Below are 22,353 nucleotides of genomic sequence, written 5' to 3'. Positions count from 1 at the left end.
ACACACAGACACACAGCACATTGACACAGCTCAGAGACAGAGAGAGGGGTTAACACACACACACACACAGCACATTGACACAGCTCAGAGACAGAGAGAGGGGTTAACACACACACACAGCACATTGACACAGCTCAGAGACAGAGAGAGGGGTTAACACACACACACACAGCACATTGACACAGCTCAGAGACAGAGAGAGGGGTTAACACACACACACAGCACATTGACACAGCTCAGAGACAGAGAGAGGGGTTAACACACACACACACACACACACACACACACACACACAGCACATTGACACAGGCACTACGTGGTGACCAGGAGCAGAGAAGGAGTGACAGAGATGGCACAGCGAGGAGGACAGCGGCACAGCCTCACCCTCCTCTCCTCCATCTTGGCGTTCAGGCTGGTCCACTTGGCCTCCAGCAGCGCCAGGTTCTGCTGTGTGTTGGACCCCGACCCGGCCTCCTCCCCCCGGGCCAGCAGCATTGACTGTCCCCGGTCCTGCAGCCGATGGTACTGATCGGCCCGAGCGCTGAGCTGGGCCTGCAGCTCCTGCACAGATACAGAGCAACGGGCAGGGGGACAGGGTCAGTGTGTCTGAGACCAGTGTGTGAGCGAGACGGTCAGCGAGGGGTCAGCCTGGACGCCGCTCACCTGGTGCTGCTGCAGCTGCTCCCTGGCGGTCTCCGGGAGGCCCCCGGTGGGCTTGGCAGCCGCCAGCTGGCTCTCGGTGCGCCGCAGCCACTGCAGGAACTCCTCAATCTCCCCGTGGAAGCCCTCCGCCTGGGGGAGGTCAGAGGTCACTCGCAGGTCACAGTCCACACCCTCCCCTCAACAGCACAGGGCACCCCGATACCCCCTCTCCGCCTGGAGGTCACGGGTCACAGTCCACACCCTCCCCTCAACAGCACAGGGCACCCCGATACCCCCTCTCCGCCTGGAGGTCACGGGTCACAGTCCACACCCTCCCCCCAACAGCACAGGGCACCCCGATACCCCCTCTCCGCCTGGAGGTCACGGGTCACAGTCCACACCCTCCCCCCGACAGCACAGGGCACCCCGATACCCCCTCTCCGCCTGGAGGTCACGGGTCACAGTCCACACCCTCCCCCCGACAGCACAGGGCACCCCGATACCCCCTCTCCGCCTGGAGGTCACGGGTCACAGTCCACACCCTCCCCCCGACAGCACAGGGCACCCCGATACCCCCTCTCCGCCTGGAGGTCACGGGTCACAGTCCACACCCTCCCCCCGACAGCCCCCTCCTGCGCCGTACCTGCTGCAGCGCCGCCTCCAGCTGCTGCTGCCGGTCCTGGGTCTGCAGCAGCAGGTTCTGCCAGCTCCGGTTCAGCTCGTCCAGCTGCTCGCGCAGCGGCCCGGCCTCGTCCCCGGGGCTGGAGTCCAGCAGCTCGGCCCCGGCGCCGTTCACGGTCTCCACGGTGGCGCGGTGGGACAGCACGTCGTTGCGCAGCACCTGGGGGGCGAGAGGGCAGCTGTGAGCCCTGGGCCGGTCCTGGGGCGCCGGGCAGCCGGTGGGCACGGGACCTACGCTGTGCTTGGCCAGCTCGATCTCGATGGCCTTGGGGTCGGTGCTGACGGGCCGCTGCGCGTCCAGTGTGTGGTGGGTGTGGCTGAGCCAGGCCTGCAGCTCCGAGAGGGCGTGCTGGAACTGCCCCAGCGCCAGCAGGGCGGCCTCCAGCTTGTGCTGCAGGGACACACAGCAGGCAATGAACACCGAGCCCACGCTGGCTCCGCAGCGAGAGAGAGCGAGAGAGAGCGAGAGAGAGAGAGCGAGAGAGAGCGAGAGAGAGAGCGAGAGAGAGAGAGAGAGAGAGCGAGAGAGAGAGAGAGAGAGAGCGAGAGAGAGAGAGAGCGAGAGAGCGAGAGAGAGAGAGAGCGAGAGAGAGAGAGAGCGAGAGAGAGAGAGCGAGAGAGAGAGAGAGCGAGAGAGCGAGAGAGAGAGAGAGCGAGAGAGAGAGAGCGAGAGAGAGAGAGAGCGAGAGAGAGAGAGAGCGAGAGAGAGAGAGCGAGAGAGAGCGAGAGAGAGAGAGCGAGAGAGAGAGAGCGAGAGAGAGCGAGCGAGAGAGAGAGCGAGAGAGAGAGCGAGAGAGAGAGAGAGCGAGAGAGAGAGAGCGAGAGAGAGCGAGAGAGAGAGAGCGAGAGAGAGAGAGCGAGAGAGAGAGCGAGAGAGAGAGAGCGAGAGAGAGAGCGAGAGAGAGAGAGAGCGAGAGAGAGAGCGAGAGAGAGAGAGAGCGAGAGAGAGAGAGAGCGAGAGAGAGAGCGAGAGTTGTAAATGTCTGTAACATGTCTGTAGATTTTATTTTACTTCTATTTTTTGTTTTGTTCTATGTTAATTTTATTATTTTTATTTGCTTTGGCAACACTGATTGTACCCATCGGTCATGCTAATAAAGCACCTTGAATTGAATTGAATTGAATTGAGAGAGAGCGAGAGCGAGAGCGAGAGCGAGAGCGAGAGCGAGAGCGAGAGCGAGAGCGAGAGCGAGAAAACACCTGGTAAGCCCTGTTCTTTCTTCTCCTTTCTTGAAGAAGCCTCTAAAAAATTGAACTGCTTTGCTAGATAAAAGTTTAAAAAGTTTTTAGAAAAAGGTACCTTAAAGTTTAAATTAAACAAAATACCACTTGGGCCCACTACACTCAAAAGGCCAAAGTTGAAGAACCTGTTCCCAAGCAACAGGGGGCTGATTGTATTCAAAACGCCCGAGCCAGGCCGTCTGTTTGCTCTTCTCACCTGGGCCCATTGTATTTAAAAGAGCAAGATGAGTACAGAGCAGAACACAGCCCCACTGGACCAGCCCTGCCCCCTCAGCACAGTACTCCAGTACCCTGAGGACGTGAAAACCGTTAAGACCAGGAAACAGTACAAAGACTCCTGGATGAAAGAAAACCCAGAGACCCTCATTGCTGACTACTGCCAGGCAGGAGAAAAGCACATAAAAACCAACCTGCTCTTTTTTACTGAGCATCCGAATGCCTGGCACACAGCTGTGTGTAAGAATTATACAAACACCACCAGAAGGGGCATCAGCAAAGGCAGGCAAATCTCCATAGGGGGCGACAGCGAGGTAGAAGACACTGTCCTGACTGTCAACACCTACCACAATGGTACAGTGATGATACAGGGCAGTGAGGCCGCTCTGGAGCTTTTCGAGGAAAAGTTCACAGACCTTAAAACACAGGCCGACCTGGAGAAACCTCCCCCAGAAACAGGAGAGAGACCCAGCAGCCTGATGCCCGCCACACCGGAGAGTTCAGCTCCACCTGACTCGGAGCCCACAAACACAGCCTCAGCCACAGAACAGCCCAGCAAAAGTGTAGCCCTCGGCAACACGGAAACACACCACCCGGACACACACAGCCCACACCAACCCCCCTGTGACCACAGCACAGTGCGCCTCCTGAGAGAGAAACTCTCTGCTCTGGAGCTGGACTTCACTGAGTTCAAGGAGCTGATGCTGGGGAGACTCACAGAGGGGCAGACAGCACAACAGCTAAGAGACGAGGTTAACAAACACAGGAATGAATGTAAAACCTCCAACAAACAGCTCAGGGCACAGATGGAGGAGCTGCTGCGGGACAACAGTAAGCTGCAGTCGGAAGTAGCAGAGCTGAGAGAGGAGCTGCAGCTCGCGGAGAGGACAAGCAAGACTCTCAAAGACCAGCTGAGGAAACTCACTACTTCCCACTGCAGCCCTGACTGCAACAGAACAGCCCTGAGACCCAGAACACACAACTCACAACACCCACCACCAACCCGCAAAGACACACCCACCTCCACACAACCTGACACCCCTACAACCCCCACCACCAACTCCCACTTACCCAGTACCCCCACCGTAGCAAACACCACACCCACTGCACCCCCAGGCACCCCAAATCCCCTCACAACTCTACTGCCCAAAAGCACATCCACCTTGCCGAACACTCAGGGTGACCCACACACACACCCGGCCCCACCCAACTCCTCCACCTCACACACTGCACCCCCCCAAGCAGCCCCCCGCCCGGCAGCACAGCGCCCCTCCAGCAGACTGGACACCAGAGGCAGACGCATGGAAGTAGCCCTTCTCATCGACTCCAACGGGAGGTACATCGATGAGCACAGGCTCTTCCCGGGATTACAAACAGCAAAGCTCTGGTGTCCGACGACAGAGAAGGCCCTGCAGCTGCTGTCCAGGTCGGTACTGGGAGCCCCTCAGCACATCATCATCCACACCGGCACCAACGACTTGAGGACCCAGAGGGAGCAGGTGGCCCAGTCCATCAGGAGAGTGGCAGAGAGGGCCATACAGGAGTTCCCTCGCGCCCGAATTGTCATCTCCACCCTGCTCCCGAGACAGGACGAGCAGCACCACACCATCCAGAGAATCAATGCCGAGATCTCACGGTGCTGCGCCCTGCTCCCAAACGTCTATCTGGCCCATCACTCCACCCTTGGACCACAGCATCTACACGACCATAAACACCTCAAAAAACAGACCATTGGACTCTTCACAAAAACTCTGAAAGACACCACACTGGGCAGACACCCAAACAGCATCCCAGAGAGAAACAGGAGGACTACAAGAGGAACGCCCCAGCACCCACACCCCCAACCCAGACCAGCTCAACCCACAAAGAACAGAACCAGCACCACCCTACAGCCCTCCAACCCAGACCAACGACCGAACAGGACCAGAACCAGCGCCCCACCCCATGCCCCTCACCCAGACCAGCAGCTGAACCGGACCAGAACCACAACCCCTCCCCACCCAGCACAACAACAGAGCCGGACCGAGCCCCTCCTGCACAGCTACGCCGCAGCCCTGGCCAGACCAGCAGTCCCGAGTGGTTTGGAGCTGAGAGAAATCCGGCAGCTCCTGAACCTCATCTGCACCCGGCTTATGAGCTGAACTTCCATCACCCACAGCGACAGACAAAAACCCAGCACAATACTTGTTTCTGTTGATGATGTAAATGTCCGACACAAATTTGATACAGTTCCAGAAAACAATAACAAATTGCAAAGATAATTCAAACGATGACAATGAGATCTCTAAAGATAAGTATGTGGAACATTCAGGGTCTGGGCTCGTCAGCATTTGGGCTGAAGAGCACTGATCCTGAATTTATCAAGGATGTAAAGGAGACAGACATCATGATCCTACAGGAGACATGGTGTCGGGGAGACTTGGCTACCCACTGTCCCCCAGGCTACAAGGAGATCATGGTGCCCTCTGTCAAAAAACCCCAAATCACCCGGGGCAGAGACTCTGGGGGGATCATTGTGTGGTACAGAGCGGAGCTCAGTCACTCCATACAATTAGTAAAGAAAGAAGAGTCACGAGTTTGGCTTAAAATCAAAAGAAATACCATTTGTACAGAAAACGAGGTTTTCCTGTGTGCTGTCTACATCCCGCCCTCAGAATCCCCCTACTACAGTGAGGGAATTCTCCCCAGTCTCCACACGGAGATCGGTCACTTCCAGGGCCAGGGAAACGTGCTGCTCTGTGGTGACCTCAACGCACGAACAGGCACACTGGCAGACTTCACCAGCACACAGGGAAATACTCACATATTCGGACAATCCCCTCTGTACCACACACCGGTCACCTCACACAGGTGCAGCCATGACACCACGGTCAACAGCACCGGGCGCGAGCTGCTGCAGCTCTGTCAAGGGCTGGGCCTGTACATCGTCAACGGCAGGACTAGAGGGGACTCTCTAGGCAGGTTCACCTACAGCTCAGCTCTGGGCAGCAGTGTGGTGGACTACGCCATCACCGACCTGGACCCCTCCTGTATCAGTGCCTTCACTGTCAGGCCACAAACTCCCCTCTCCGACCACAGCCAGATCACACTCTACATGAAGAGAACACACCAGCACAGAGACACACTGACACAGCCCAGCCAGCTGTATGACCTCAACCAGGCATACAGATGGGACACAGACAGCCTAGACAGATACCAAACTGCACTGGGCCATGAGGAAATTCAGACACTGATGGACACATTCCTAAACACTCCGTATCAAACCAACAAATTAGGCATAAACTTGGCCACACAAAAACTAAATCACCTATTCCACAAACTAGCATCAAAATCTAAGCTAAAAACAACTACATCAAAAAACTACCAAAAAACAAAAGCAAAAGAAAAGTGGTTTGATACGGAGTGCAAAAACATCAGAAATGCACTACGAAAAGTCTCAAATGAAAAACACAGACAACCACACAACACAGATCTGCGACTCAGGTACTGTGACATGGTAAAACTTTACAAACACACGCTGAAAAAGAAAAGAAACACATACATAGACAAACAACTTGCAGAAATTGAGGAGTCACTAAATCAGAATTGTTTCTGGGAGAAGTGGAACAACTTAAACAAATCAAAACCAGAAGAATTGGCCATCCAAAATGGAACAATCTGGCAAACATACTTTGAAAATCTCTATGAAAAGCTCCCAAATACAAATCAATCAGACCAAAACACCATTTATGAAAAACTCAAAATTTTGGAATTGGCTATCAAAGACAACCAAAACCCCTTAGACTCCCCAATCACTGAGCAGGAGCTACTGGACAAACTCCAGGCCCTCAGACCACGCAAAGCCTGTGGCCATGATGGAGTCATAAATGAGATGCTGAGACACAGCAGCCCAAAGTTGCAACAAGCCCTGCTCAAACTCCTCAATCTCATCATGACAGCCGGATGTTTCCCCGAGGCCTGGAACCAAGGACTGATCACGCCCATCTATAAGAGTGGAGATAAACTCGATCCCAACAACTACCGGGGCATCTGTGTGAACAGTAACCTGGGGAAGGTATTCTGCAGTATCCTAAATACACGAATACTGGCCTTCCTTACCGAACACAATGTCCTGAGTAAAAGTCAGATTGGCTTCTTGCCAGATCACCGCACATCTGATCACATTTACACCCTACACACACTGATAGACAAACACGTCCACCAAAAACACAAAGGAAAAATTTTTGCCTGCTTTGTCGATTTCAAAAAAGCATTTGATTCGATTTGGCATGAGAGATTGTTTTATAAACTACTCCAAAGTGGCATAGGGGGCAAAGTGTACGACATCATTAAATCAATGTATTCAGAGAGCAAATGTGCAGTGAAAATTGGAAACAAAAGGACTAAATTCTTCACCCAAGGCCGCGGGGTGAGACAGGGCTGCAGCCTGAGCCCAACACTGTTCAATATCTATATCAATGAATTAGCAGGAATGTTGGAGCAGTCTGCAGCTCCTGGTCTTACACTACACGACACAGAAATCAAGTTCCTGCTCTACGCAGATGACCTGGTCCTGCTGTCGCCCACAGAACAGGGGCTGCAGCAGAACCTGGCACTGCTGGAGCAGTACTGTCAGACCTGGGCACTGACAGTCAATCTGGACAAGACCAGAGTTATGGTTTTCCAGAAGAAAGCCAGACCTCAGGGAAACAGGTACAAATTCACACTGAACAACAACACATTGGAGCACACATCCAGCTACACATATCTCGGTCTCACCATCAGCTCTTCCGGGAGTTTTGACCTGGCAGTGAAGGCACTGAGGGAGAAGGCACTCAGGGCTTTCTACGCAATAAGAAGGAGGCTCTTCAACATCAACCCACCAACAAGAATCTGGCTCCAAATATTTGAAAGTGTAATCCAACCCATTGCCCTATACGGCAGTGAAGTTTGGGGTCCCCTCACAGACCAGGATTACACCCAATGGGACAAACACCCCACAGAAACTCTGCACATGGAGATCTGTAGAATCATCCTCCGTGTGCAGAGAAAAACTCCTAACAACGGGTGCAGGGCCGAATTAGGCCAGTACCCACTATTGATAAACATACAGAAAAGAATATTAAAGTATTGGCTACACCTAAAAAACAGCGACCAAAATTCCTACCACCACAAAGCCCTGCTGAGCCAAGAGCTGAGCCCAAAACAGAGCCCCCTGAGCCAGCTGGTCCTGAGGCTCACCGACCTGAGCCACACCAACACTAACCAGCCTCAGGACAGCACTGCTAGAGCACCACAACCCAGACTCAACCACATCACAGCACAGATCAAACAGCAATATCTCACACACTGGGACACACACACACAAACACAACATAAACTGGAATGCTACAGAACCTTAAACAGACAATACACACTAGCTGAATATTTGACCAAAATAAAAAATAACAAACAGAAACAGACCCTGACGAAGTACAGGCTCAGTGACCACAACCTGGCCATAGAAACTGGGCGACACAGGCAGACCTGGCTGCCCAGAGAGGACAGGCTGTGCTCCCACTGCCAGCAGGGAGAAATAGAGACAGAGGTGCACTTCCTACTGCACTGTGACAGATACTCTGGGATTAGAGAAACATTCTTCCCAAAATTCAGAAATCTAATCCCAGAGTTCCCACACCTGCCAAAACCACAACAGGTCCCAATCCTACTGGGAGAGGGAGGAGGGAACTCAGTTGATCTGGCAGCCCAGTATGTGATCTCCTGTCACAGCCTGAGGAACAGTGAGTCCGTCTCCCAATAATGCTCCAGCTGCCTACAGTATGTCAATATTATATAATATGTCTTTGTTGTAAATGTCTGTAACATGTCTGTAGATTTTATTTTACTTCTATTTTTTGTTTTGTTCTATGTTAATTTTATTATTTTTATTTGCTTTGGCAACACTGATTGTACCCATCGGTCATGCTAATAAAGCACCTTGAATTGAATTGAGAGAGAGAGAGAGCGAGAGAGAGAGAGAGCGAGAGAGAGAGCGAGAGAGAGAGCGAGAGAGAGAGCGAGAGAGAGAGAGAGCGAGAGAGAGAGCGAGAGAGAGAGCGAGAGAGCGAGAGAGAGCGAGAGAGAGAGAGAGAGAGAGAGAGCGAGAGAGAGAGAGAGCGAGAGAGAGCCCCGCTGGGCCACCGCACCTGTCTGTGTGTGATCTTGTCCCCCAGGTTGTCCCACAGGTGCCGCAGCTCAGTCAGCGGCTCCTGGATCATGTCCCGGTCGCCCTGGTCGCTCACTTTCTTCACCAGCAGCTCCCCCTGGTGGCAGAGCTTCTCCATGTCGATCTGCTGCTGGTACACCTCCACCTTGAATTGCTGGAGAGCACAGACGAGCAAGAGCATGTCAGGGGCAGAGCAAGACAGGAAACACAGGGGGAGACAGAGACAGGTAGAGGGACACAGGGGAGACAGAGACAGGCAGAGCGACACAGTGAGAGACAGAGACAGGCAGAGGGACACAGTGAGAGACAGAGACAGGCAGAGGGACACAGTGAGAGACAGAGACAGGCAGAGGGACACAGTGAGAGACAGAGACAGGCAGAGGGACAGTCTGAGAGACACAATGAGAGTAAGAGACAGGCAGAGATTGAGAGAGACACAGACAGACACACAGATAAACACAAGCACTGATCCTCGAACCTTGAGCTCCTCAATCTGCTGTTTGACAGTGCTGAGGTCCGTTCCCACAGTGGACATGTCACACAGCTTAATCACAGCGTTGTCCAGATAGTCAAACATGCCCTGAGATAGAGAGAATAAAGAATCACGTTCTCATGCCTTGACTCACATTTCACCCTCCAATCCTTCCTTCCAGTCTCTCTCAGGAATTAGAGCAGAAATTAATCTTATTTGACCAGTATTGCTCTGACTGTTCAGCGGGCTTCAGACCTGCAGGGCGTCCTGGTACTGCAGAGAAGCGCTCATGGCTTCGTCGAGACTTTCCATCCGCTCTCTCCAGGTGCGGTTCAGCGCCTCCCAGGCCGCGTTCATCTGAGGGCGAGGGCAGGGAGACGGGGCGTCACATGGGGAAGGTCAAAGGGACAGCCAGTGATGTCTTTCGCACTACACAATACCACCACTAGAGGGCAACAGCTCAAAAAAGAATCCACTTTCTACAAAAGAGACCTTTCTTCGTAATAGACCACAAGGAGACAATATTAGAAGGAGCAATGTTACAACACCACCACCAGAACTCACGGGTAACCATCAGGCAGCTGTTTTATTCACAATAATTGTATATTCGCCGCTGTTCTCCAGCCCCACCCCTCACCTCAGGACATCCCCGCCTCTCTCTCACCTCGTCGATCGTCTTCTTGACCTCGGGCTTCTCCGTCTCCCCGCAGGCGAAGATGAGGTCAGCCCCCAGGGTCCTGACGAACTCCAGCTCCTCCCTCAGCCCGTCGGTCTCTGCTTTAATCGCCTGCGCAGGCGGGGAGAGCAGGTTACAGCCGGCCCGCGGCTCGCGGCTCGCGGCGGCGGCCGGCGTCTGCGCGGGCGCTCACCTCGGCCGCCTCGATCTGCTGCTTGATGAGGGAGGGGTCCACACCGGGCTCTTCCAGCTCGCGCACGATCTCCTGCGAGTCTCGCAGCGTGCTGAGCAGGGCCGCCACGTCCGACCAGAACTTCCCGGCCAGGTCCAACACGTCCAGGAGCTTCCCCTCCCTCTCCTCGGACCGGCTGCGGATCTCCTCCCACAGGGAGCGCAGGCGGCACAGCCGGGCCTCGACAGCTGCCGGGCAGAACCGGGACACAAGGGCTGTCAGAACCGGAGGCTGGCGGCAGGACTGTCGGAACTGGACGGCGACCCGCAGAGGAGGGGCGACTCGTACCCTGGGCAGCAGGATCGCCGTGAGGGCCCTGGGCCCGGGCCACCAGCTCCTCGCCGCGGGAGCACAGCGCGCTGAAGGAGGGCAGCAGCTTGTCCAGCTCCAGTCCAGAGCTCCGGTGCTCCGACACCATCTCCCGGATCTTCTCCACCTCCGCCGGGATCTGGGGGGGCTGGCGAAGCCGGGACACGGCCGACTCCAAGGTTTCCAGAAGGGGGTCCATCTTGTCGTGGAACTGAGGGGGGCAGGGGGCAGGGGAGACAGGGACAGAGCAGAGAGAGGGAGGTGCAGCAAAAACAGACTGTCAAGCTTGGAAGAGAGGAAAAGACAGAGAACTGAAACGCAGGCTCTGCTGGAAATTCTGCCATGGACTGGAAATGGAACAGTGTCCCCTAGTGACAACACAGTATCAGTGCATGGAAGACAGCCATTAGGAAATCAAGAGTCCCAGTACCTCGCACTGTCTGTGAATAGCAGAGGCTGACCAGCAGGGCTCCATCAGCCACTGGGATCCTAAGCCTAGCAAATGCATTGTCTATTGTTTAATGAGTCAGTGTGCCAGTCAATCAGTCAGCGTCTCAGCAGATCGGCCTCCCTCTCTGCGAGTCTGTGAGTCAGCCAGTCTGTCTGTCTTACCTCAGTGACCTGGATGAGTTGCAGTTGCAGTGAGAGAGTGAGATGGCAGAGACAGCACATCCACAATGAGTGAGGGAGTGAGAGGGGAGCGAGGAGGTGGAGAGGAGGAAGAGGTGGACAGGGAGACAATGTGGGGAGTGGAGAGACAATACAAAATGTTAGATCAGACTCATGCAGACAGAGCCAGGCAGGGCGCCGGCACCCCCCAGGGCTTAAGCAACGGGGCAACTGTCCAGGGCAACTACATCCACTGGGGAAAATACAGCCACTGGGAGGTTTTTTCAGGTCACGTTGTGTTGTCCAACAATTCGATCAAGCGTGGAATGCAGAACCACTGAGGCGATTCTTAAAGCCACGTGTGTCAGTGTGTTTGGGAGGTGTGTCAGGGCTCCGGACAGGTAGCCTGGACAGATTTTTCAGTGGTGTGTTAGTACCCTGGGCAGGTGTGTCAGGGCTCCGGACAGGTGTGTTAGTACCCTGGGCAGGTGTGTCAGGGCTCCGGACAGGTGTGTCAGTACCCTGGGCAGGTGTGTCAGGGCTCCGGACAGGTGTGTCAGTACCCTGGGCAGGTGTGTCAGGGCTCCGGACAGGTGTGTCAGTACCCTGAACAGGTGTCAGGGCTCCGGACAGGTGTGTCAGTACCCTGAACAGGTGTCAGGGTTCCGGACAGGTGTGTCAGTACCCTGGGCAGGTGTGTCAGGGCTCCGGACAGGTGTGTTAGTACCCTGGGCAGGTGTGTCAGGGCTCCGGACAGGTGTGTCAGTACCCTGGGCAGGTGTGTCAGGGCTCCGGACGGGTGTGTTAGTACCCTGGGCAGGTGTGTCAGGGCTCCGGACGGGTGTGTTAGTACCCTGGGCAGGTGTGTCAGGGCTCCGGACAGGTGTGTCAGTACCCTGAACAGGTGTCAGGGCTCCGGACGGGTGTGTCAGTACCCTGGGCAGGTGTGTCAGGGCTCCGGACAGGTGTGTTAGTACCCTGGGCAGGTGTGTCAGGGCTCCGGACAGGTGAGTCAGTACCCTGGGCAGGTGTGTCAGGGCTCCGGACAGGTGTGTTAGTACCCTGGGCAGGTGTGTCAGGGCTCCGGACAGGTGTGTCAGTACCCTGAACAGGTGTTAGGGCTCCGGACAGGTGTGGTTGAGAGCATGAATCACTGCAGCAGCCAGCTGTAACTCCCAGGATCAGTGTGTTAGCGCAGCAGCTCAGTGTGAGTACTTCAGGGATACAGAATCAGAACGTGGATGTGTCTGTGTGTATCAGTGCAGGTGAGTATTTCAGTGTCTGATGGGAGTGTCACAGTGGAGCAGTTCCCCAGGGTGGGTGCGCTGCAGTGCCAGGTGTACCTGTGCTGACTGTGACACGGCCTCGTCCAGCGCAGTGGCCCTGCGTTTGACCTCCTCCTTGATGCTGCTATAGCGCCGGTCCGCGGTGCTGTAGCGCTCCCTCACCAGCGCCCCCTCCTGCTCGCTCAGGGCGGCCAGCTGGGGGCCGATCTTCAGCAGCTTGTCGATGTGGGGCTTGTGCTCGGCTATAGACTCTCTCAGCAGCTGCAGGGGGAAGAGGGGCAGCACAAGAGAAGCAAAAATCAAGTTCTATCATCAGGCTAAACGCTAAACGGTTAAAACACAGAGATGCAAAAAGAACATGAAAATCTCTCACTCCCACTCGTTCTCTCATACAGCACCCAGACCTCCTCCTGAGCCTGCTTCTCTGCCCACACTCTCCCTCTCCCAATCCTCCATGTTCCTCTCTGCCACTCCCACCCCCTCAGTCTCTCCTCCTCCCCCACTCCCTCCTCTCTCTCCGTCTCCACAGTATTGTTGTATTGCTGCATGGCTGCATGGTTATATTGTTGTATAGTTGTAGGGTTGCATGGTTATATAATTGTGCAGTTGTGCCGTTGTAGGGCTGCAGGGTTGTACTGTTGTAGGGCTGTAGGACTGAATTGTTGTAGGATTGCATGGTTGTGCGGTTGTGCGGTGATAGGGTTGCATGGCTGCAGGGTTGCATGGCTGTGCGTTTGTAGGGTTGTGCGGTTGTAGGGTTGTATTGTTGTAGGGCTGTACGGTGCTGTAAACGCTTGGAGCTCAGGCTCCCCTCGCTGTGGAGGAGGGCGCCAGCTCTGCCCCTCGCTCACCCTCATCTGCTCCTGCTGCTGCCTCAGGGTGTCGGTGTCGATGGCGGGAGGGGGCAGCCCGGCGATCAGGGCCTCGGTCTCGCCCAGCCACGGCTCCAGCTCCTCCTGGGTCTCCCAGAACCGAGCCGCCAGGACCTGGGCCCGCTCCAGCGCGCCGAACCGCTCCGAGTTCTGCTGGCTCACCACCTCGTAGCGCTGGCACAGGGAGTCCGTCTTCACCTGGAGCCGCGGATCAGGGAGGGTGGAAATGAGCAGGGCAGCACAGGAACACGCTCTCTCCCCTCCTCTCTGCGCCCTCTTCTCTCTCTATACCCCTTCCTCACCCCCATCTCTCTCCTCCCTCTCTCTCCCCTCAGTACCCCCCTCTCTCCTCCCTCTCTCTCTCACTTCAATCCCCCTCTCTCCTCCCTCTCTCTCTCACTTCAATCCCCCCTCTCCTCCCTCTCTCCTCCCTCTCTCTCTCCTCTCAGTACCCCCCTCTCTCCTCCCTCTCTCTCCCCTCAGTACCCCCCTCTCTCCTCCCTCTCTCTCCCCTCAGTACCCCCCTCTCTCCTCCCTCTCTCTCCCCTCAGTACCCCCCTCTCTCTCTCCCCTCAGTACCCCCCTCTCTCCTCCCTCTCTCCCCCCTCCCTCTCCTCTCTCTCCCACCAGTCCCACCTTCAGCGCCTCTCTCTGCTCCTCTGTGCAGCTCTCCAGGATGTCCCCACGGGAGGCGATCAGCTGGTCGATGGCGTCTTTGTGCCGGATGATGTCGATGTTGAAAGCCCTCTGCACCTGCAGCTGGGCAATCGTCACGTCCGGCTCCAGGCTCAAGGGCCCAAGGGACCCCAACTTCCTCTCCGTCTCTCCAACCCAGGTCAGCTCCGCATCCACAGCCTGTTCGTACTGTGGGAGACCGGGAGGAAGAGCCACATGCTGGGAGCACAGTGCAGAGCGAGGGCATGGTTGCATTACTAGCGATGTCCACAAGAGGGCAGTAATGCCATCGGATTAGTGCACTGACTGTAGTGGATGTGCGGTCCTGCACACCCTGTATAGTCCTCTCAATAATTGCAAAGTGTAGTGGAACTGGATGCAGTACCTGGTTTGAACTGAGGGTGGCAGAGTGGTGCAGTCAGGAAGCCGAATGTTTACAAGAGACCGAATCGATCGAGTAGGAACTCAATTGACCAGGCGGCACAATATGTGATCTCCTGTCCCAGACTGAGGAACAGACAGTGAGTCTGTCTCTCGATAATAATAATACAGTGTGTGATCTCCTGTCCCAGCCTGAGGAACAGACAGTGAGCCTGTCTCTCAATAATAATAATACAGTGTGTGATCTCCTGTCCCAGCCTGAGGAACAGTGAGCCTGTCTCTCAATAATAATAATACAGTGTGTGATCTCCTGTCCCAGCTTGAGGAACAGACAGTGAGCCTGTCTCTCAATAATAATAATACAGTGTGTGATCTCCTGTCCCAGCTTGAGGAACAGACAGTGAGCCTGTCTCTCAATAATAATAATACAGTGTGTGACCTCCTGTCCCAGCCTGAGGAACAGACAGTGAGCCTGTCTCTCAATAATAATAATACAGTGTGTGACCTCCTGTCCCAGCCTGAGGAACAGACAGTGTCTCCCAGTAATGTACAGGTCATGCCTGTAGCAGGGCGGAATGCAGTACCTGCTGCGACCTCTGGATGGCAGCGTCGATCTGCTGCACACGCTCCGCGATGATGTCGCTGCAGGTGCGGAACCGCTGGTTGCTGTCGGCGACGAGCCGGTCCAGGCCCTCGCGGGCGCGCCAGGGGACGAGCTCCAGCAGGGCGCTGCCCACCTCGTTCACCGTGTCCAAGACCAGCCTCTTCTCCACAGACACCGACTTCAGCTCCTGCGGGGGGCAGGAGGAAGGATCAGAGACTGTCGGCACTAGGGGGTGGCTTTCGCCTCCTGTCCCTCTTCCCACACCCTCCTCTTCCTCCCCAGCGCCCCTTCCCCCCACCTTCTGTCTCTCCTGGTACTGGGGCGCGGTGTCGGGCTCGGTGCCGCCCAGCTCGCACTCGGCGCTGTCCAGCCAGGCGGACAGGTCCTCATGCGCGGTGGCGAAGCGCGTCGCTAGCTGGAGAGCCTGCTCAAGCGTGCGCAGGGCCCTGGAGCTGCCCGCCGTGATCTCGGAATACCGGGACTTTATCCCGTCCAGCTTCTCTTGGATCAGGATCACCTCCTCACCTGGAGACAAACAGACAGCTCAGTGTGTCAGTCGGGACAGACAGCGCAGCGCAGTGTGTCAATCAGCGCAGCGCAGTGTGTCAGTCGGAAGAGGAGGACTCGGCAGTCTGGGAACCACCTGTGGTCTGTCTGAGCAGCGCCTGTCCGTTCTTGATGGCCTGGTCCACTGTCTTCTTCCGGCTGACTATCTCCTCATTCAGCGACTGGCCACAGAGACGGGGGAGAGAGGAAAACAGAATGAGGACTTGAGAGAGGTGAACCGACTGGGTACAAAACTGTTCTCCCTCTTCATCAACCCCTCAATCCCTCTCTTCTTCCCCGGGTCCTTGTGTTGACCTCCTGGTCTTAACTCTCCCTCCCTCCCCTCTTCTGTCGTACCAGCAGCTGCGAGTGCTGCTCCTGCAGCAGGTCCTGCCTGTAGTGCTGCACAGTGGCCACAGAGAGGCGCTGCTGCACCTCGGCCAGCCAGTTCAGCACCTCCACCTCCTCCTCGCCGAAGAGCCGCGCGTTGATCAGGGCCTGCTCCAACATGGCCGCCCGCTGCGCACACCAATCAGAGAGCTCCGCGTGCCCGCTGCGCACAGCCCCCACCCGCTCCTCCAGCCAATCGCGATCCGCTGCGCAGCTCAGCGGGGACAGCGATTGGCCGAGGAACTCCAGTCTCTCGAGCTCTGCCCCCCGAGACGCCACTTCCTCCTGGAGCGCCTTTGACGGAGCGAGTGTTTATTTCACAAAGGAGGGAGGGGGAATGAGCCACGGGAGAAAGAAAAAGAAAAAATACAAAAAAACGTAAAATGCAAAAACCTGAACCATGCAGACGATGATAACAAAAACAACGAAATTAAAAATCAAAGGTCAAAATCAACTGCAGAAATGAAATCAAATAACGGAGCGTCTATATTTCATGTAGACGCATGTTGGGCAACAGAGATCAACAAAGGACAACAAAGGGGATGAAACACAGGACAAATAAGGAGGGGTGTGTGTGGAATGAACTGGTGAAGAGGGCAGGGAGGGTTGGTGCATCAGCTGGGGGCTTGGGGCCTCAGGAACGTGCTCAAGGTGGCCCACAGCTCGAACCCAGAACCCGACCACGCAGCTGACTGGAGATCTACTAAAATGGCAGTCTGATCTCCAGGGATCCCTGGTCTGTGTGATCTCGCCCTGCCGGGCTCTTACCTTGTGCTTGGCAATCTGCTGCGTGATCTTGGCGGCCTGGGTGCCCATGGGCTCCGCGCTGGTCAGCCGCCGCTCGGTGGCACCCAGCCACTCGCTGAGAGGCTCCACGGTCTCGTGGAACTGGCACGCCAGCACCAGCAGCTCCTCCAGCTGGCACTGCCTGGCAGGGGCAGGGCAGACAGGAGAGAGGGTGAGCTGGCACAGGGCGCGCCAGAGGGGTACAGACTGAGGACTGTGGGTACAGAGCTGTACGGGGAGTGGGGTGTCTCTGAGGAGCTGTACGGGGAGTGGGGTGTCTCTGAGGGGCTGTACAGAGAGAGTGGGGTGTCTCTGAGGGGCTGTACGGGGAGTGGGGTGTCTCTGAGGGGCTGTACAGAGAGAGTGGGGTGTCTCTGAGGGGCTGTACAGAGAGAGTGGGGTGTCTCCGAGGGACTGTACGGGGAGTGGGGTGTTTCTGAGCAGGGTGTCTCTCTGAGGGGCTGTACAGAGAGAGTGGGGTGTCTCTGAGGAGCTGTACGGGGAGTGGGGTGTCTCTGAGGGGCTGTACGGGGAGTGGGGTGTCTCTGGGGGCTGTACAGAGAGAGTGGGGTGTCTCTGAGGAGCTGTACGGGGAGTGGGGTGTCTCCGAGGGACTGTACGGGGAGTGGGGTGTCTCTGGGGGGCTGTACGGGGAGTGGGGTGTCTCCGAGGGACTGTACGGGGAGTGGGGTGTCTCTGAGGGGCTGTACGGGGAGTGGGGTGTTTCTGAGCAGGGTGTCTCTCTGAGGGGCTGTACAGAGAGAGTGGGGTGTCTCTGAGGGGCTGTACAGAGAGAGTGGGGTGTCTCTGAGGGCTGTACGGGGAGTGGGGTGTCTCTGAGGGGCTGTGCGGGGAGTGGGGTGTCTCTGAGGGGCTGTACGGGGAGTGGGGTGTCCAGTCCGCACACACACCTTGCCCTGGCCTTGTCCAACAGCGCATTCCACCGCTCCCCCAGACTCTCCAGCTGTCTGCGGATCTTGTCTTGGTCCGCGGCCTCGGCGGTGACGGCGATGCGCTCCCCTTCAGCCCGGATCATCTCCACCGTCCCTCTGCGGTCGTCCAGCAGGCGCTGCAGCAGCTGGAGCACCCAGAGAGCACACACGCTGTCTGTCGCGCTGCCTGTCCCTCTGAGCCCCGCTGCCCCCCGCGCCCCTGCACCCCTCTCCCGCCCTCTCACCTTCTGCTCCTGTATCTGCGCCTTGACCACGCGGTATTCTGCGGACGGCGGCCTCTGATTGGCTATCAGCTCCTCCGTGTCGCCCAGCCAGCTCAGCAAGGGCTCTAGTGCGTCCTGGAACTTCCCACAATGCAACAGGGCCTCCTGCAGCTGCGCGATCCGCTCCGCCACCTGCCAGCGCGACCACACACACAGGAAGTGAACGGAGGGGACCAGGGGCCTGCTGACAAGCGCCCCTGCCGGCGCCCGCGGCGCGGAGCACTGACCCGCTTGTTGAGTGAGTTCCAGCGCAGGTTGGTGCTGTCCAGGTCGTGCTCCAGGGCCTGCGTGTCGCTGTGCTTGGCGGCGCTCTGGATCAGCCCCTGGCCCAGCGCGTTCAGCTGCTGGAGGCGCGGCTGGATGCCATCCGCCTGGTCCCGCTCCAGACCCTGGGCCAGCGGGAGAGACGGGGAGGGGTTACTCCCTCTGACTCGGACGCGGAGAAGGAGAGATCGGCGCTGACTGGGCAGCGCAGGACATTAGTGTGAACGACACCAGGCTCTCCAGTCCCAGAAAGTCCTTGGCTACACCGTACAAAGTCACAGAAACCTTACAGCCTCTGCTAGGGTGCAGATGAGAGGCCTGTAGGCGGGTCAAAGTCAATCTACAGCACGCCTGTGCCAGTGGGCTGTGCACGACGGCAGACATGCCCACCAGGGGCTGCAGAAACGGACGGAGGGAGAGGAAGGGTGTTGTGACAGTGGGTGCCAGTACAACACAGCGCACCGTTTCCTGTCTCAGGCAGGAAATCACTCTCCCTGCAAAACAATGGGCTCTGCCTGGCCTGGCCTGGCCCCACCCTGTGACCAAACAGCACAAATAGGAAGTGCACCTCGGTCTCGGTTTCTCCCCACTGGCAGTGGGAGCACAGCCTGTCCTCTCTGGGCAGCCAGGTCTGCCTGTGTCCAGTCTCTATGGCCAGACTGTGGTCACTGAGCCTGTCCTCTCTGGACAGCCAGGTCTGCCTGTGTCCAGTTTCTCTGGCCAGGCTGTGGTCACTGAGCCTGTACTTCATCAGGGTCTGTTTCTGTTTGCGGTAACCTATTACTTACTGTAGGTTGGTCAAATATTCAGCTAGCGTGTACTGTCTGTTTAGGGTTCTAGTTTATGGTGTGTGAGATATTGCTGTTTGATCTGTGCTGTGATGTGCTTGAGTCTGTGTTGTGGTGCTCTAGCAGTGCTGTCCTGAGGCTGGCTGGTGTGGGTGTGGCTTGGGTCAGGGAGCCTCAGGACCAGCTGGCCTAATCTGTCTCTCTCCCTGCCTGTATTTCTCACTCCAGCTTCGATCCAGCCTGACCCATGTGGGCAGCAAGACGACTCCCCTTCCTGCCTCTCATGATCGCTATCCCAGGAGCCTCCTGTCCTGTCTTCACAGTTCCCCCCAGTGGTGGAGCCGAAAAGTCTGTCCCTGCTTCTATCCCTGTTAAAAATGCCGCCTCCTCTGCCCATCTCTAGCTTCCTCTGTGTCTGTAGCGACTTCTTCATCCGCCCTCCCCATGCGCCACCCCTCCACTCTCCATTCCCTCTCTCCCGGCTCTGGCCGGTTCTCCCGGGCCGTGTGTTGTGCTCCGTAGTGTCTCCGGGCTTCCAGCCAGACACCCGGAGTGCTGGAAAAATATCTGAGATGTTTCTCATTCCTCTCCCCCTCACTCACAGCTCCGAGTCTCGGAGAATCATAGATGCCATTGACAAAACATGGAGTGGAGCTACAGCGACACAGCACAGGGCACAGCATGGAGCAGACACAAGCACCACAGCATTATGTCAGCCTGCGTGCACACTGTCCACACTGCCTCCCTGCCTCTACAGCCCCCACTGCCTCCCTGCCTCTACAGCTCCACAGCCCCCACAGCCTCCCTGCCTCTACAGCTCCACAGCCCCCACTGCCTCCCTGCCTCTACAGCTCCACAGCCCCCACTGCCTCTACAGCTCCACAGCCCCCACAGCCTCTACAGCTCCACAGCCCCCACTGCCTCCCTGCCTCTCCTCCTCCTGTTTGCTCCAGACTGCGCTGCACATACCCGCTGTGTCACAGGAGTGCACTCAAGAACTGCACCACATTTGCTAGATGGGACACCACAGCCGAAGGGAACCAAGCTGACAGACCACTACAGGACATGGCTGCCTGTCCAGGCTGGACCAGGCTGGACCAGGTCCTCGGGCGCGGGGCACAGGGCACAGCTCCGAAGACACACTCCAGAGGGAAGAAGAGAGGGATGGGGCTTGCCAAAGCAAGCAGCACGGGAGGAATAGGGGCAGGGACACGGATAGGAGCAGGGATAGCAACTGGAACAGGAGCAGGAATATAAAGAGGAAGAGAAAAATGAACAGGAATTTGAAGAGCTCTAAAAAGGAGCCCCACCATGTGGAGCGGGAGGAGAGAGGGGGAGGGCAGGCTTGGCACACGGGGTATTTTTAGAAAGGAAGAGAGGAAAGGTGGAGTGGAGGAGGAGAGAGGGCACACACACACACAGAGAAAGGACGGTGGGTGGAAACCAACAGCAGCCCTGTCTTCCGAGAGAATAGCGTGCAGATCCAGCAAAGAAACAAAAGAAAACGTGGAGCGGAGCTGAATCAGCCGCTCCCCCTCCCCCTGCCTGCCGCGGTCTCTCTCCTTCTCTCAGCCCCTTCTCCCCATGCGATTGTGAATCTCCTCCTTCTGTCTGTGCAGGTGTTTCCTGTGCTTGACTACACCCTCAAAGGGCCCCAGAGCCCCCACAGCTCCCTCAATATCTTTCTCACCTCCAGCTGTCTGTCTGCACCTGCAGCTTCTCTCTGTGTGCGTGTAGGGAGAGAAGTGCACACAGCACAGGCTGAAAAACCACAACTACTTACTGCACTGGGACTGTAGCTCCTATTGTAACAGACTGGTCTACTGTACTGGGACTGTAGCTCCTATTGTAACAGACTGGTCTACTGCACTGGGACTGTAGCTCCTATTGTCACAGACTGGTCTACTGCACTGGGCCTGTAGCTCCTATTGTCACAGACCGTTCTACTGCACTGGGACTGTAGCTCCTATTGTAACAGACTGGTCTACTGTACTGGGACTGTAGCCCCTATTGTAACAGGACTGTTCTACTGCACTGGGACTGTAGCTCCTATTGTAACAGGACTGTACTACTATACTGGGACTGTAGCTCCTATTGTAACAGGACTGTTCTCCTGCACTGTACACACACATCCCTGGGCTATACTCCCACTGAAAACACAGACGTGGACAATGTAAACCAGTCCTCCAGGACCAGGACTGGACCCCGGCACAGACACACCAGAACTCCAGAACCAGGACTGGACCCCCAGCACAGACACACCAGAGCTCTAGAACATGCACTGTAGACACAGCCCCCCCACACTCTGCAAGCACAGGACACAACCAGGACGGCAGACTGCACCCTGGGGCACCGTGTGAACTGGTGCGCTTCTTAACTGGCACGCTAATAATGCAATGGACTAATTACACCCCACACCAGCCCCTTGGGCACAGCTAATTTAAGAGGATGAACTAATTAACATCACTTGAAATAGACAAAATACAGTACAGAGGAGAGGACTGATACAGGAATGTGCTGCTAGCAAGGACACTTCTGAGCTATCTGGAGCTGTGCACTCTCACCTCTGACCTCTCACCTCTGACACCCCTATACTGCAGTACCTTGTACGCCAGCATTGGAACAGACAACGACACAGCTAATAACTTAAAGCTCTTATTTCTAAATTGAAAAGAGGAACGTGCTGGTGGTCCTCCAGCTCCATCCTCACGGTGCAGAAGGACAAGGGTCTTGAAAGACCGGGGGCGGACCGCAGGGGGCGGACCGCAGGGGGCGGACCGCAGGGGGCGGACCGCAGGGGGACTGGCCACAGCGACGCGCGCCCACATGACTTTACCTCGGGGCACTCTGAGGATAACGTTCCCGAAGCATTCCTATCCTCTCCCTCAGGAACACCAGGGCCAGAATCACGGGATTCGGAGAGCTCCGTCGCCTCCTTGGTATTGGGGAACAGGACCCCAAAAACCTCCGGCTCCAGCAGGTCCCAATAATCCCAGCTGGAGTCGGAGCACGATTCCGATTTGGAATCGTCGGCCGGGGAGTCCCAGTCGCTGTCTTCTCCAGACATGGAGCCCAGCACAAAATCCACGCCCGACCTACTCCTGTCCGAGTCAGAAAGGCATTCCCAGGAATCCTGGCGGGAAAAGCCGTCGGACCCTCTCCTCCCGTCGGGATTCCCGGCGCCCTGGGCAGGCGCGATGCGCTCCGGAGCGGCCAGGTACACGAAGCTGTCGGTGGAGAGGAAGGCGCCCCCTTCGGGGTCCGCGTCCAGTTTAGGGGGCG

At 56.5% G+C, this 22,353-nt stretch overlaps 1 protein-coding gene across 22 annotated transcripts in view; it reads right to left on the bottom strand.

The window, feature by feature from the left end:
- macf1a (microtubule actin crosslinking factor 1a) overlaps positions 1 to 22,353 on the bottom strand; it is a 130,040-nt gene that overhangs the window by 13,016 nt on the left and 94,671 nt on the right. For 17 of the 22 annotated variants that reach the window (XM_069195321.1, XM_069195322.1, XM_069195333.1 and 14 more), the window contains 21 exons: positions 18,247 to 18,408; positions 17,981 to 18,151; positions 17,715 to 17,881; positions 16,786 to 16,945; positions 15,985 to 16,311; positions 15,725 to 15,809; positions 15,380 to 15,606; positions 15,062 to 15,268; positions 14,058 to 14,285; positions 13,401 to 13,619; positions 12,607 to 12,810; positions 10,634 to 10,865; positions 10,307 to 10,533; positions 10,102 to 10,224; positions 9,693 to 9,794; positions 9,444 to 9,545; positions 8,946 to 9,119; positions 1,559 to 1,714; positions 1,286 to 1,483; positions 664 to 792; positions 385 to 561 (listed from right to left, as the gene is read on the bottom strand). In XM_069195321.1, coding sequence (XP_069051422.1) covers positions 385 to 561; positions 664 to 792; positions 1,286 to 1,483; positions 1,559 to 1,714; positions 8,946 to 9,119; positions 9,444 to 9,545; positions 9,693 to 9,794; positions 10,102 to 10,224; positions 10,307 to 10,533; positions 10,634 to 10,865; positions 12,607 to 12,810; positions 13,401 to 13,619; positions 14,058 to 14,285; positions 15,062 to 15,268; positions 15,380 to 15,606; positions 15,725 to 15,809; positions 15,985 to 16,311; positions 16,786 to 16,945; positions 17,715 to 17,881; positions 17,981 to 18,151; positions 18,247 to 18,408 — 3,777 coding nt within the window. The remainder of the gene's footprint in view (positions 1 to 384; positions 562 to 663; positions 793 to 1,285; positions 1,484 to 1,558; positions 1,715 to 8,945; positions 9,120 to 9,443; positions 9,546 to 9,692; positions 9,795 to 10,101; positions 10,225 to 10,306; positions 10,534 to 10,633; positions 10,866 to 12,606; positions 12,811 to 13,400; positions 13,620 to 14,057; positions 14,286 to 15,061; positions 15,269 to 15,379; positions 15,607 to 15,724; positions 15,810 to 15,984; positions 16,312 to 16,785; positions 16,946 to 17,714; positions 17,882 to 17,980; positions 18,152 to 18,246; positions 18,409 to 22,353) is intronic. The other 5 variants (XM_069195334.1, XM_069195330.1, XM_069195329.1 and 2 more) reach the window with 1 other exon arrangement.

This window comes from Lepisosteus oculatus, chromosome 11, assembly GCF_040954835.1.
Source record: "Lepisosteus oculatus isolate fLepOcu1 chromosome 11, fLepOcu1.hap2, whole genome shotgun sequence".
In the NCBI taxonomy this organism is placed as follows: domain Eukaryota; kingdom Metazoa; phylum Chordata; class Actinopteri; order Semionotiformes; family Lepisosteidae; genus Lepisosteus; species Lepisosteus oculatus.
Note: the sequence above shows the minus strand (reverse complement) of the source record. Positions and strands in the feature narration are given on the sequence as shown.